The sequence below is a fragment of the Pyxicephalus adspersus genome, chromosome 2 (assembly GCF_032062135.1).
Source record: "Pyxicephalus adspersus chromosome 2, UCB_Pads_2.0, whole genome shotgun sequence".
In the NCBI taxonomy this organism is placed as follows: domain Eukaryota; kingdom Metazoa; phylum Chordata; class Amphibia; order Anura; family Pyxicephalidae; genus Pyxicephalus; species Pyxicephalus adspersus.
Window position 1 is genome coordinate 11,955,374 of NC_092859.1, and position 16,144 is coordinate 11,971,517.

The 16,144-nt window shown below is 36.7% G+C and overlaps 1 protein-coding gene across 6 annotated transcripts in view; it reads right to left on the minus strand.

The window, feature by feature from the left end:
* Positions 1–6,854: 6,854 nt before the first annotated feature.
* Positions 6,855–16,144, minus strand: part of NFIX (nuclear factor I X) — a 126,408-nt gene continuing 117,118 nt past the window's right edge. For all 6 annotated transcript variants that reach the window (XM_072399542.1, XM_072399548.1, XM_072399547.1 and 3 more), the window contains one exon: positions 6,855–10,381. In XM_072399542.1, the coding sequence (XP_072255643.1) occupies positions 10,367–10,381 (15 nt within the window). In that variant the 3' untranslated portion in view covers positions 6,855–10,366. The remainder of the gene's footprint in view (positions 10,382–16,144) is intronic.

Genomic DNA, 16,144 nt, shown 5'->3' on the forward strand with positions numbered 1-16,144 from the left:
TTCTGTGGCTATATTACTGTATTATTTCTCATAATAATAATATCAGCAAACAACAGACATTTATACTCTGCACAGAATATGGAGGACAATGCTGTGGTGTCAACAACAAAAGTTCCTTGATACTAAAACAAAAGCTACACTGGTGGTACTTTTTAATTCTTCACATTTTTAAGCGGATATATTTATGAAGGCGAGAGAAAGCAAGTTTCTAATATTACTTTTGGCAATGCATGCCATGACACTGACTAGCAGCAATGACATTGAATATAGAGCAATAGTAAACAATATAATATAAATTTTAGCGTGAATCTTGGTAGAATCTTTAGATACTACATGGTGCTGTTGGCTAGGGATAAGCAAAACTAAGAGTTTTAATTTCCCTGAAATTGGGAAAGCTCTATGATTTTATCCTGGATCTGCTCTTGTGTCAAAAAAATGACCCTTCATAAGCCTCACTATTTAAGTTTTTTTTTCACAGCAAGATAATAAAATATTGAAGTGCTGTCTATGGTTATCATACGTTGTTGCACACATTGGCCCAATTTTATTAAAGTTCTCCAAAAATCCAGCTAACCTGAAATGGATCTGGTCCAGAACTGAAAACATTTCCTAACAAATAGCAAATGACTTTTAGAAAATCCATTCCAGGTTTGCTTTATTACACAGGTTTACTGATGAAAGTGTATCCTCCCCAGCCTTGGGGAGATTTAATAAATCAGGCTCATTGTATAGGCTTTGTATGTTCGGTAGTAATTTACTGGTGACAATCACGTAGTTTAAATTTAAAAAAAATTGGAACTGTATTAAATTTGTGTGCACCAAAATTCATTTTACATTTTAGTGTATTAAAAAAAAATGTGTTTGATAAACAGCAACCCAATATTTGCATGACATGAAAGATCCCCGGATTTATTCTGCATGGCATATTCTTTCTGAAAATATAAAAGGTTTTGCAGGATTTAAGTAATCTTCAGGCTTAATGAGTGCATTTAACATGTGAACAAAATAAAGGTTTCAGCAGTGAAGGGACCATTGTTGTAAATGTTGGAGTCTGCTGCTAAGTTTGCAAAAGAAGGGTGCACAAGGCAACCATTGGATTCCTGGCTTATTATTAAATAGATACAACATTAAATATTAATTAAATAGATACAACAAAACTTTTTTCAATTGTATTTTTCACAGACCAAAGGAAGCAAACTATTACACACCATACGCTTTGACTATTTGCACAGGTTTGCTGCAAATGGATCTCATTGCTCTTTGCACCGTTTTATTTACAAAGAAACGCTGATACTTTTACAACAAGATAAAAAAAATAGTGAACACGTTGTTGGTGTGTAAGTTGTACATCAGTTTGCAGAAGTTTGTGGTTTAGACGTTTATATTGCACAAGAAGGGAAGAGAGTTACGTGTGCTCAGCAATCATACAGTGACAGGAAGGCATTAATCACAGCCTGGAGAAGGGAAATAAAGAGCATAACTCTATTTATTCCATGAAAATAAAGCGAAGCTCGTTTTTTTTTGTTGATAGATATTTGTATCCACCAATATGATTGCAAAGTTACCTTCAGATTATAAACTATGGGCACTATATTGTACATTGGAAGTAAAGAATTGTTTTGGGTTTCTTTTGCAGTAAATGTCAAGATTATGCAAAAACTGTAGGGTAAGTGTTCTCATGTTTTTCTAATTTTTTATCATGAGGGAACCTTTGAAATAACCTTCAGGTCTCAGGGAACCCCTGACAATGTTTATGATATGCCCAATTCATGGTACATTTTCTAGTGGTCAATGGAAGGATCCGTCTTTATATTGGTGGCCAGTGATAAAAAATCCAACTTTACAGATACCCAATTGGATCTTTGGTGTTAGTGGTAACTGACCGTAGAGTCACCAACTGCTCATTGTTTAAGGAACCCCCAGCAACCTCTGGAGGAACCCTGGTTGGGAATCACTGCTGCAGAGTGTGGCCATATTCCGGAATTCTTAGACAAAACAGTGCTGACAAGGCCGTTCCTTCCATGATGGAAATGTTGTCTAGTGCTTTCTAAGGCAGGCATAAAACAATTTTTTTACCCTAGTTTACAACTACACAGCTACTGGAAAATAGAACAAGGATAAAAAATCTGTAAAGTTGTATTGGGTCATGTCAATTATTATGGTTAATGTTAATGGTTATAGAACGCCAGGGTTTGCTGCCCAGGTCACCTGTGAGAGATGTAGATCAGTGTGTAAAGCTATTGTTCGGCAAATAAAAATTACTAATTACTACAAATTAGTAATAAATAATAGTAAAAATATAGCAGCCTTTAAAAAGGAATTCTTTATGGTTCTGTGATGCCGGTGTTATAGCTGCATCCTGTATTAAAATATTCATATAGCCAGGTAGGTGTCCCCATTGCAAGATTTCCCCTCGTCCCCTGTTATGGGGATAACATGTTGGATTTCCCATTTTGCCAGGACATATGGGATAAATCTAACTATATAAGACACGGAGCAATACAATTTTTTTTACCCTTTCTTCACTCTATGCTAAATATTAATTTAAAAAGTATTTTAGTATTTATTTAGAAAAAAAAGCCATAACAAATACATAAAATCTTACATTTATATGGCTGGACCCGAATCATTATCAGTTCCTTTTCAATATTCCTGAAATGGCAGATTAGAAAATGAATCAGCTTAATGAAGGGACAAGCTACCCAAAACCCGCGATAGAAAAAAAATTATAACTTTTTCGTGTAGTTTCAGCTGCTCTGCTTGATAAAAGAGTCCCCGGTGACAGACAACATAACACCAGCACGGTATGGAGAACTGCGGTTTCTATGACAACAGCTGGAAACCTGGCCACCATTTTGTGCCTGGAAGCAACTAGGTCTGAGCTGGAAGAGGGTCATCTCTGAGGAGAATGAGGCGTGAAGAGAAAGGTGTGAGCAAATTATAGCTGAATGAGAGATTTTATCCCTTCGAAGAGAGAACAAAGAAACGGATATGGATATATAAATATAACTGCGTTTTAATCTATTAATCTTAATGGCCTCATCATATCACACATTAATTTTATACAAAATAATTCTGGTCCAAATTTTACATTATATTGGACAAAATTTTCCACAAGGACGGAGACCAATCCACCAAAAAACCTGTGGTAAATGTCTCCAGCCACATAGCGATGGTCACCTATAATTTTAGAGACCTGACGTCTTGGGGGGAGCTGTGATGGGTGCAATTGTAGCTGCCATATTCTTGATGGATTTAGAAAGTAAGCTAATGGTAAAGTGAACCCAAACTCCAAAGGTAACATTTGCCATCCCATGGGGAACATCTAGAAATATAAATGGTAGAACCTTAAAAAAATAGTTTTTGTTCTTGGATTCTTCCTTAAAATAAGTTAGTGTACTATTTGTTCCTATTTTATATTGGCTGCCCCTGTCTGCTTGTCCCAGGAAATACAGAGTGAGATTTGGTTCTCCTGTTCTCCTTGCTGGAGAGGAAGCTGGTCCTGGAGACTTACAATGCAAGGAACTTCATACTTCTGCAAAACTGTGCTTGCTTCAGTGTTCCTTCTGCTCCTCCTTGTTCATTAGCCCATCAATCTTTCAGAGGGCAGTTTTTACATGAGGATTCAATGTTTTGCCTAGACCAAGATGACCCCTACATAAAGGCTTTTACAGAAGTAGTCCTATCTCATGAAGATGTGCTTGGACACTCCTGTCTCTGGTCTTCCAGCAGCCTCTTAAGTATTTAAACCCCAGTACTCCCTTTGGAGATATGCTGGGGTACTTTCCATACTTGTTTTGCTAAATGTGGATTTGTTTTGGATCCCTGTCCTTATCTAGATCCATTTGCTTCCTGGTCAGTCCTGTCCATATAATTGTTCAATCCACATGATTGTTCTCACAAGGAGCTAAACACAACAGTTGGCTATGGCCATACTATTAGACATCCTGTACAATGCTTGTTACCAAACTGTGGGCCTAAAGCTCACTTGTAGAGCTTCACTCTCCAGTGTCCTCCTTGCAAATAGGTACAAAAACAGGTTGGCCAAACTGCTATATGCCCTCACCACTGTGGGACTACAAAGAGCATGTGTCCAGGGACAATTTTAGGATAGGTCAAACTACCTTCCTCCACATTTCCCATGGTCCAAATTGACGAAATGTCAAGGGTGCAGGAGGCTAGGATGCTGTGCATTTGGAACCCCACTTTTCATTGCCCAGGGTTGTGTTTGGTCTTGGACCAAACCCTAACTCTGACCACTAAATTTGCATGCTTGAAGAATATATCCCACCACCTCTGCCACTTTTGGGTACTACTGTAATTGTATTATAGCAGCACATTTTTTAGAATAGAAGACCTTTTTGCATATAATTGCCTGTCTATTGCAATATCCCAAGAGGCTGGAATGTATCTCTTTCTGCTCTTCCTTTGAAGAACCTGTTGTGAATTGCGCTGTTTCCTTGTTTCTGTCGTTATGTCCTATATTCATCATATACCATGCTTGTCATTACAATATTTTTGTACAAACCAGTTATACTTTTTTGTCCAGGAAACAGGGGGCTTGGTTTACAGCTAATGAAGGGCCTAGTAGGTGTGGATTGGTATTGGTAGCTCTCATTGTTCCAGCCATCAGGTCTCCCCCAATTGTCTGCTAGTTGCCTGCTTGCCCACGCGTCCTCACACTTTTCATTCAAACTAGTTGGAGTTTATTGCTGTAGTTTATCCATCAATGAGAATGAATGTGTCATTAAAATGACCACAGAAAGGACTATAAGCTGCAGCTAGCCGGAATAATCATCAGGCAGCAACCAATGGGAGTGGGCAACAGAGACCCAGTGGCTCTTACTCAAGTGACTACATATAAGTGAATATACTATTTATATAAATATTAAAATAGGAATATAGAAAGAAAAATTGTAGTTTTGAGGAGAAAAAATCCCGGTACATCTCCTCAATTCTTAGTGTAGCCAGACCCTTCTCACTCTTGTCACTTCCCAATTGGCTACAAATTGTGATAGGTTTCTCTGTGTCATTGCACAGTAAAATACTTTACCTGATGCAAAATTACTACCAGCAAGCCGAGTCCACCTCTGTGCAAATCAAAGGATTAAAGCTGGCTGTGGAATCGGATCTCTGGTTCATTTGGAGTATGAGAAAAATACCGCCATTGACTATAACAGTACAGACCAGGTTTTGTATTTTGCATGCAGTTCCACATGCATAAAGCACAAACTTTGCAGGTGTGAACAATTCCTTGAAGCCCTTAAAGTTTATTTTCCTAAAAAGGAGCCACACCTTGAAATTAAAAGGTGAACTCTTGAGTCAAGCTGCCTGTCCCCTGCAAGCATGCTGCAAAGAAGAATCCTTGTTATGTGTGTGGAATGGTCTGTCTGCTGAGGTCCAACATGCCACCTGCTGAGTCAAATCGGTCAAATATAGGTCTGCAATCAACAAATTATTGTTGTCAATTGTTGGCCTCTAGCTCTGACTTACCAGGGGGCATAATGGACCTCAGCAGACAGACCATTCCACACACATAACAAGAATCCCTCTCTACAGCATGCTTGCAGGAGACAGGCTTTTCCTCTCAGGCTATGGCTTTTGAAAGAAAACTAACTGTACGAGTTTGATTGTCTTTGATTTTCTACACTAATATCATGACGAATAGTAAATTAAAATAACTGTATGGGGATTATGTGAACATAGTATTTATTCAATTTTTGTTTTTTGATATATGCTTTTATTTATATATTCTTTATATATGTGGAGACAAACTATTCATGATATGGATTGATTAAACACATAAATTCATTTGAAAGAAGATAAAAATGTACAATTTGTGTCACATATTCTAACAAAAAGAGATCTTTAGTGTCTTGTGAAAAGGTAAAGATATTTAAATTAGATTTACAAGAATTACATCGGATAGACCTTTTAGCTAAAATATGGAAATGTTTCCTTTCTATAAAAACTAAGACATCTTTGTAATAAACACAGAACTAGCTGTCATGTTGACCCCTGCGTCTTTTTATTGATGCCCATTCTAATGTCATAATTTATATATAGCGCAACATTTGTGAATTGTATAGAAAAGAAATAAGAGATGGAAGAAGACGCAGTGTGTATTTTTAAAAACTGGCATCTGTTTAGACATAGTTTTTTTTTGCCCAACTTCTCTACAAATTTTGCTTGTGTAGACACCTTGCAGATAGAAAGGGACCCATAGGATGCCTTTTTTGAATCCTTGTATGCAAACAGCCTTTTGCTTCCAAGCAACTACATCAGGAAAATAAAAAAAATGGCACACAGTAATAATCTCTGCATTCTCATAGGACAGCAAGAAAAAATAAAAATGTGAAAGGTTATATCTGCAAACTTGCTTAATATACCAGAATGAAGATGCCAAAGTGCTTATGCTTATACGTAAGGCACCATTCACTCAGGGGTTGGCTGTGCCTATCTGTTGTATAATGGTCTAGTTTAGGGGTGTTAATCTCAAATACACAGTGGGACAAAATGAAAAATTTGACAAAGTTGCTGGCCAACCTTGATATATATTGAAAAATTATGTACAATTGAGGAAGGTCCCTAATGAATGTCAACAAAGGAGGGGGGGCTTATGGGTCCAGAATGACGCGCCAGCAGAACATTTTAGGATTTGTTGTCTATCGGCGGGCCAGCTCTAGTAGACATTTGTTTTTTGTGGGCCAAGTGGATTTACAGTGCGGGCCTGAGTTTGACACCACTGGTCTAGCTCTCCATTTTTGATTTTTGTTCCCATCATCCTATACATATCCCATACATTTCTACTTATGTATTTTGTGTGTTCACCAACAAACTGAGACATATCCAAGTTTACTTCCAGGAAATGATTTTATTTCACATACACATAATAATAGCCATCCAATGGGAAAGCACAAGGGAAGGGTTGAATACTGGGCAAGGGTGGGCTGACGCGATTTGGGTACGAGGGAGATTAAAAAACGTATAAAAAAAATAAAACCGATAATATTTCAAGCGGGGATAAAATACACAGAGAATAGGGAAAGGGAAGGGGATTGAGAGAATATGATTAACAGGGGAAAAATGTGGTGAAATGAAAGAGTAGATAAGAAAGGGTAAGGTTTAGATAATAAGGGGGGTAGGATTAGATAACAAGTGTTGAGAAGAGTGAAAGCAAGTTTTAGAAAACTGAGCGAAGAGGATGAGAGTAAAAATGGGGAATAGTTTACATGGTTTTAGAAAAGTCAGAAAGAGAGATGATGAGGCCAGCAGGCGAATGTAAGTGAGGTTATATTAGGTGGTAAAATTAGTGAAGAGGTTGAGGAATAAGATAGTAGGAATAATTGTACAGAAGAGGGCGCTATACTGACAACAAGCATTCCATTTACACATTCTGTAGAGAGCGGTGGAGCGTACACAGTGGTAATATGTTTAGAATGAAGGGAGAGGTAAAAGGACGGTAAAAGGGTTGGAGGTGGGTCCAATACCAAATGAGGGAAAGAGGGGGGATTTCTGTTCTGGATATGCAATGGTATGATATATTTTTATATATATATATTTATATAATATATATATATAGAAAATGCTGCCTTTCTTAAGAGCTACAAGAACATTGTACCTTCATAAGGGAACAGAAAGCTGTTGCTGGCCTTGAGTCCGCTGTGTTACTCTTTATCCACAAAGGTGAAAGGAAATACTAATATCTGTTATCCAATATTACCTAATTAATCCTTGTTCAAGCCAAGCTTTAAAATAAAATACGTTTTTTGAGAAATCATTTGCATTTTACATTTAAAAAACGTAAAACATACTGGCCGGTCAGAGGTGAAATTACAAAAGCTTGCTGCTACCAGATTATTAAAATTCAGATCTATTCACCATCAATTTAGGAATGTCAGTTTGCATTAGTGATCAAAAAATGTGATATTAAAAATAAATGGCCATTGCCTCCATTCTAATAGAACTAATAACATATAATTTATGTAAAATTATAACATAAAAACGTTGGAGAATTTTAAATTTTAACTAGTTTATACTTGACAATATGAGGTACTCCTATATAAACCTAGATTCTAACTCTAGGATTAACCTAATTTTTTCAATTTCCTTCTGTTTGGGTTTAGAAGTAGATTTAGATACCATGATGCTAAGCTCAAAATTTCAAATTGTTTGATAAAAAAAAAACATATTGCTTATTTTTAAAAAGAAGCGTTTAAGAAAAGAAAGTGACCAGTCAATTTAGCAGTATCCCAGCTCCTCCGAACATCTCCACTACAATATTATAGAAAGGCACTATGCAGGCTGGTATAAAATTCCATCATAACACCCTCTGGCTGGGGGAATACAGGGACAGCTTCCAGTTAGGGTGAATCCTTTTCAGCAGAGTTTATCCCTGTTTTTTTTAATTCCAAAAAAAGTAAGCATGTAAGGCACTCCCTATCTGACATGGATATATATTTTAAATTCCAGTTACCTGTAGATTTTAATGGAAGAGTAAAACAGTAATGTTTTATTAAAAAAGCCCACTGAACAGCTTTCTGCATCCCTTAACACCCCACCCTACACACACACCCTAAAAATTCCTATATAATTGGGCAAACTAAAAGAAAAAAGTGCATAATGCTTTAACGTTGGTTTTCTTTTTAAACATGGTCTTTAAATAAAAGCAAAGCATCTACGGGATAAAGAGGTTTTCTTTCCTTTTTTTTTTCTTAAAAAATATTCAGTCCCAAAATCTTACATCCACTCATTAAATATAGATGTTAACCAGCAGCATATAGTTAAAAATTCCAGCAGTTCTCAAAATAAATCACATAAAAAGATCTTTTGACAAACTAGAATAGGACTGTCATAATTTTTTTTGTTTCCTAGCTACAAGAATTTAACATTTGGCAAAAACAGCTAGGTCTTATTTTGACTGTAGAGCCTTAAAATGTCACTGTAACCTTTTACAGATGCTTGTTTTACCTTGTCGTTTTTCCAGAACATTTCCAGATATAACATAGGATTAACAAGCGCTAAAATATTTAATAAACTGTTTTTTTTTACAAATATAATAAATGCATCAAATATTGTTACCTTTATGATGGAGTTAACGTTTATTAAAAAATAATCAAAAATAACTTTTTTTTTTGCTGCTAAATGCTTCTAATTTTGCCACAATTTTATGGTCAGAATTACCTATCGTTTGTGGCGTTTTACATCCTTACTTTTTTAAACTTCTGACCTTTTTCTACAGGACTGATTCCTCCCCGTCCCCAACAATCACATAGATGATAACATTTTCAATAAATTTGTTATTCTGCTGCAGATTTATTAATCATTTCATGCTTTGTTCTTTTTTTTTATACAGAGAACTTAAAAATAGTGCAAAGGGTAAAACAAATGCTAAACACAGAAATAATAATAACAAGATGTCAAATCTTTAGTGCAAGAAAAAAAATCTAAAAATGTTATTGTCTGAAGGCAGACAGTTTTCCCAATTTTGTTTTAGAGTCCACTGGGAAATGAAAGGACTTTCAGAAAACAAAAAGAAAAAAAAGGTTTTTCTTTTTTTAAAAAAAAATGCTTTTAAATAGAAACTTTTTTTAAAACAAAAAAAGTTCTAAACTATTTGAAGTCATTGCACTTATTTGCTTGAAGTTGTATCATTGTCCCTTGCCATTAAGCCCATAAAGACCATATAAATTGTGTTATTAGCGTTTTTTTAGAACATGGAAGATGCTAACAAAATTCCTATTTTTTTTATAAGAAACTGACATAATGGGCAAAAGAAAAAAAAACAGAATTTTTTTGTGGATTTACTTTTTTGAATTAAACCATTTATATCTTCCCACCCAAATTATTTAGAATCAGTGGCAACAGACTAATTAGGTTTGTAAGGGTGACAACACATACTGCCCACTTGTCACCACATAGTGACTGGGCACAGCCAAATACATCTCCTCACTCTTGGATGTATCAGCGTGTCACCCTGAAGCTGGAGGAACAGACGACGTGTCCTAAACTCTCTCGCAAGTTTTTTTTTATCACCCTACAGAAGGAGGTACAGACACGCTGACCCTAGGTGAATATGAAAAGGTGAGGATGGGGGTATGACAAGACAAAAAAAAAAGCAGAGATGAGAGGTAAGGGGAGAAAAGGGCATGGTATTTTCCCTTCACTACCAGAGGGTGTTAAACAGTGCAGTTCTGCCCTCTTTTTTTTTTTTTTCTTTTTTTTTTTTGCGTACGCATTGTGATGAGGGTCATAGTGTTCCATGCTTGCTCTAGGGAAGACTTTCCGAAGTCAAGTGTGTATATGGAGGGTGGGTGTCACAAATCTTTGTTCCGTCTGCTCATAGATTTGCAGCTTGGTGGTGATATCAAAGGAACCAGGACTGTAAAAGACAAAAAGAGATAATCATTAAAATTTTAATTTTGTAAAAAAAGTAGTGTTTAATATATATATATTTTAAAATAAAGTACAAAGCATTTTTGATCAGCAGAGGATAAAGCAAAGCATGCAAACTCCAGAATGTTTAATCTGTAAAAGGATTATATGAGCTGTGACTTTATGGTTAGCACTTTAAACCACTGATGGAAGCGGAGAAATTTTTGCTTTTTAACCTAAAAAATTTTGACCATTTGGAATATAATAGGAATATATATATAGACAAAGTGGTCGTACATATAAATGGTGGGAATCCAACTCCCATCATGGAATATATGGTACAAATTTCCTATTATAAACCATATCCTGATGGTAGACTACAAGCTCGGCATTAACAAATCAGAGCAGTAGGTGGTGGTATTTACTAAATAAATCGCCATTAGCAGCCATGCGGACCATTACAATACAATCTGCTGCCTGGTGGGAGATCATAGGATATTTAGTAGTATTTAGTCAAATTCAACTGGACTTCTTCTTGTCATGTTGGAAACGGTTTGCAGCCTTCCAAGCTGCTTTACCTTTTCTAATGAACACAATGGTTTACAATGACAAGTCCGGTAGAACGTGATTCACTATTACCAGATATACAATGACCTGGATAAATGAGAACTTTCACAGTATATTTACTATGGATTATAATGTCAATACAGTCACAGTATTGCTACAATAATTTGTTGTAGCTGGTTAGAGAAAACCTGTCAGGACAGAAAAATAGAAAATGCCAATCATGACGTGTATAGAGATGCATGCTTGGGGTCTATTATCTGGAATTACATTGTGTAACATTCATACAAAAAAAACAAGAAACATTGATGTTATTCCTGGCTTTCTAGAAACTCACAGGTTGCTATAGGTTATTTTACAGGTTACAACATGCAGTGCTATATAATAAATTACTTATAAATGGGATGAAGATAGACATATCTGGGTTCCTTATCCAAATTACCCTAATATGACCTCTGAATATTCAGAACTCAGACCTCTTTATTTATGAGTAAGTACACACGTACCAACCTTTTAAAAGTACAAGTTTAAGCTCTAAACAAAGAATAATTTAAAGTGGAACTAAAGTTCAAATTGACATCAGGCAGGTCCTTATTACCGAGAGACAGGCAATGTCCCTTTTGGAAAAGGTGTCCTTACCTGCCTGATCACCCGATCATGCACGCGAGAGTTACGTCATCCCGGCCTGACCAAACAAGATGGCCGAAAATTGGGACGTAGAAGAAAAGAAGGGAAAAGATGACAGCACCTGTGACAGTATGGGGACAGGTGAGTATCCCCAGGGCTTTAATTCTATTTTTTAAGGCCACAATGATTTTTGTAAGTCCTGGGGAAACACTACTGACAAACTACAACCACTGCTCAACGGACAATAAAGCCAGAGCATTCAGGCTCTTTTAGCAGTTGTGAGATTAGGTATTTGAAGCGCCCAAACAAAACAGAAGGTAATGATGCTGCACAACAAAATATCCTTGTCTTATTAAAAGACTAAACACCTGTTTTGTACTACACTATTATTATTGTCCTGTATGATTGTTTGTAACTATCTTTTCAACAAAATCAACAAATATTTGGTAACAAAAAAAAGACAAAACACCAACTGGAAGCCAATGGTATCAGCAGGCGGAACTAGACTAGATTATGGTGTCATTATAAAAAGGGATCGTAAAGCGTAATGATATTTCCTATTTATTGCCAATGTCTAAATCTAAATAAAAATCAAAGCACATATTTTTGTAGACACATGGAGGTATTTTCACTTCTCACACACAGAACCCAGTATTGTATAGAGATGGGGGGGCTTGATAATTAAAACAGATTTGTATTGGTTTTAAGCTCCGCTTGTGGTTGAGGTGAGAATATGAACTTGTGTTTTTTAGACAAGATGGTCATAGTTCATTTAAGGCCATCGAAATGACCTTGTTTTCTTTACAGAACAGGTCGGTATTTATTATATGTCACAATCCAAAATCATGCAGTTAGGGTAATTGGCTTCCCCCAAAAAATTGACCTCAGACTGTGTTAATGACATATGACTATGGTGGGGACATTAGATTGTGAGCCCCTTTGAGGGACAGATAGTGACATGATATATGGACTTTGTACAGGGTTGTGTAATATGTTGGCACTATATAAATACTGTGTAATAATAGTAATAATAATATTTACATTTTGGTTGTCCTACTTGTCACATAACAAATGCTATAGCTTATTTTATGTTGCATAAATGAAGCAAATGTCCATTTTACCCAGCTGAGGTAAGTTGAGATTTATTCACAAAGTTATTTTTTTTACAGTGAAAGTTTGGCAAGCTATTATGTGTGTTTATTTGTATAGGAACTACACTGACTGGCTGTTGGCCATTGATATAGGATCACAGCTGTCTAGTGATGTCCCAGGGCCCTGGTGCACACTTAGAAATATACACTAAGGAATAACAATTATTTAATTGTGTCTCCTGTTAGAGAGAAGAGTTTTTTCTAGGACCATCTGTAATTAAAATAATTAGTAATTTTAATAATAAATGCTAAATAAAAACCCCTTAATTCTTTCCTATCCTGCAAAGAAAAACTTTGTTTAAGGTGAATGAATGTTATCGATTGTACATCTAGCACAACAGGTGTCCTTTTAATCAATATTCACCAACATGTGCGTTCTACTCAACCAACTGAAGATACAAAAACAAATGAATTGCAATCTGTACAGGTATTTTTTACTTTTGGTTCACTTCAGGGGCAGTTTTATAGGATATGAAGTCAACTGGAAGTAAAAATTGGCCAGTGTGTACCCAGCCCTAGGGGCTTATGTTCAGAGTTGGCTACTTCATGGCTCAGTCTGAAATCCTAATGGTTGGCAATTGAAAAACAAACATACGGGAGTTTAAAATGCACTACAACTAAATGAAGGCATGGCTTATCCAAAGGAGCTATGGCTCATTAAATGTGTTTAACTAGTATAGCTCAATCATAATGAGCATAGTAATGTCCACATTTGTTGCTGAGCCTCAATAAAAACAAGAACTAAAATCCAATGAATGAGAGTAACGGGCTGGAGAAAGGGCTGGATGCTGCTGGACATCCTCCCATCAAGAATAGAGGCGGCCTCTATCAAACTTTGCAGCAGCTTTTAATATACTCTGTGAGTAGGTCACAGCAATGAACAGACAATAAGCCTGATTTAATAAAGCTCTCCAAGGCTGGAGAGGATACACTTTCATCAGTGAAGCTGGGTGATCCAGCAAACCTGGAATGGATCTGGTGCAGGATTGAAAACATTTTCTAACAAATAGCAAACACTGATAAAAGTGTATCTTCTCCAGCCTTGGAGAGGCTGAATAAATCACATTGGGCTTGAATAAATCAGGCCCAATGTGAGATCTTTTTGATGCTTCAACATTCACCAGTTATCAATTCTAGCTGGAAACAAAACAAAATATAAAAAAAAATGGACAGCATTCTTATCAAAGAAAATCAAAATGTTATTCAGCATACAGATTAGTATATCTACACCTTAGTACATATTACTGTAACAACTAGCATAGCATAAACAAGATTCTGCTTTGAATTGATATGCTACAACCTCATATAACTCCCAGCAAATTTCTACATTTTTACTATTTGTCTCAAGGTTTGTTTTTAAAAGCTCAGTTCAAGAAAAAAATGTTTGGTTTTAAGAGGATGACGATTTAGTTGTAAAGTAATTTCATCGTCCAACTAATGGACAGTTTGTGAACTGAGCAGGGGAAGAAGCGAAGAAAAGATTCACCACTTTTTTTTAGATTGTCACAAAAGCTCATCACTGGCCACTTTCCATTGCAGTCTCACACTTTTTGTAGCTACAAGAAATATCCATTCTTGTACTATAGACTGACTTTGCACGAGTGTACAAATATCCTACAGCTATGCTTTACTTTAGGTTATCTTCCTTGTGCAATGGGCCTGATTTACTAATGCTCTCCAAGGCAGGAGGGGATACACTTTCATCAGTGAAGCTTAGTGATCCAGCAAACCTGGAATGGATTTCATCAAAGTCTTTTGCTATTTGCTAGCAAATGTTTTGAATCCTGGACTAGATCCATTCCAGGTTTGCTGGATCACCCAGCTTCACTGATGAAAGTGTATCCCCTCCAGCTATGGTGAGCTTTAATAAGTCAGGCCCAATGCCTACATATGGGTGTTTAATAAAAATGATTGGTAAAGCTTGTTGATGCTTATGTGGCTTTAATAAGTGTTTTTAACCTTTTTGGTATCAGAACACAGCTTGGGTTGCCTGTCTAGGCAGTAAAGGAATGCTTACAGGGACAAAGTTTATATCTACATGCTGGTTTTAAAGGATTTTCCATGGTGTCCCCATTGTTGTAGAAGTGACTTCATGTCTGGTTTTTAGTGAATTCACATAAGAAGAAGCCCAAAAACAACTCTGGGCTCTGTTTACTCCTAGAAAGAAAAGACAGCGCACCCAGAATATATACAAAACCTGCACTAAGGAAACGGGAAAGGCAGAACATCCAATGTATATCATTGTATTTCAGCATAATCCTTATGGATGATTTTTTAATTAAATCCCCTAAAAAACAAATGTATTCTTGCAGATGTCTTTAATATGACACTAGTGAGGGGAATGCTAGGAAATATATCTTCCCACAGTGCTGTGTGCGGCCGGGGTGAAACAGGGACAAAGCCAGAAAAAGAGAGGGGCCACAGCTGCATCTCTCAACACTGATGTAACCCTTTGGTTGTCAGATGCAGGGCCAGGTTTAAAGCATAAGCAATAAATGTGCAATAATACCTAGGGCTAAAATCTTATATTACCCAGCCGTGCCAGCACAGCTGCCACCAGCCATGGCCGCTCTCCTGTGGACAGAACAATGGACCACTGCTAAGCATTATAGCCGCACCTTTCTAATTGTGTGCCACTGGTGCCACAATGGTGCACAAGGGCAAAAGTTACTGCTCCTTCCTTCATCCTGTTGCAGTAGGGTCATGGAGAGGAGAAGTGAGGGGAGGCAGTTCTGCTCCGAAACAGGTAGGGCAAATACTGCTTAGATTGGCAAATAAATGATCACTATCATGTCCAACTGTCTCAGTAGCATATGGAGTATGTGTGGTCAATGGGGGTGTCTTGCTGGCTTGAGAAAGGCTATAGGTTCCAAGAATGTCTTGCTTGAAGCACAAAAATAGCCAAAAATAGCCCTTGTCAGTTGTTAGTAAGAGTAGAAATAATATCTACCATATGAGATCATACACTGCAAAATGAAATCCATACATAGCAGAAAGGTCACATTACCACATCTGCATGTCAGTTTGACATTTTATATACAATCACTGGGAAATTATTATCTACGCCTACAATGTGAGCAGTCCCACAACCTAAGTATCTAAAACTGTAATCTCTTTTTATGATTTCATATGTATCTATGTACTTATATGTTACATACAAATGCTTATAACGTTAAACATGGAGACGCTGGCTATGCTTGCCTGGTGTCACCCTTCTTTTCAACCTCTCCTAGAACTAATTCCTACTTCAGCTATGCAATTAAACACCCCGCTAATAACTAGATGTGAAGAGAATGCGTACATCAAAGTAAAGTACCCTGCCTTAAAAAACCACCCTGGCTAACCCTTCTGACCTAGATGTCTAGTAGTGGTTACTGTCAAGGCGCAGACAGAGGTGAAAAAGATTGTGGCTTGGAGGATGTATACAT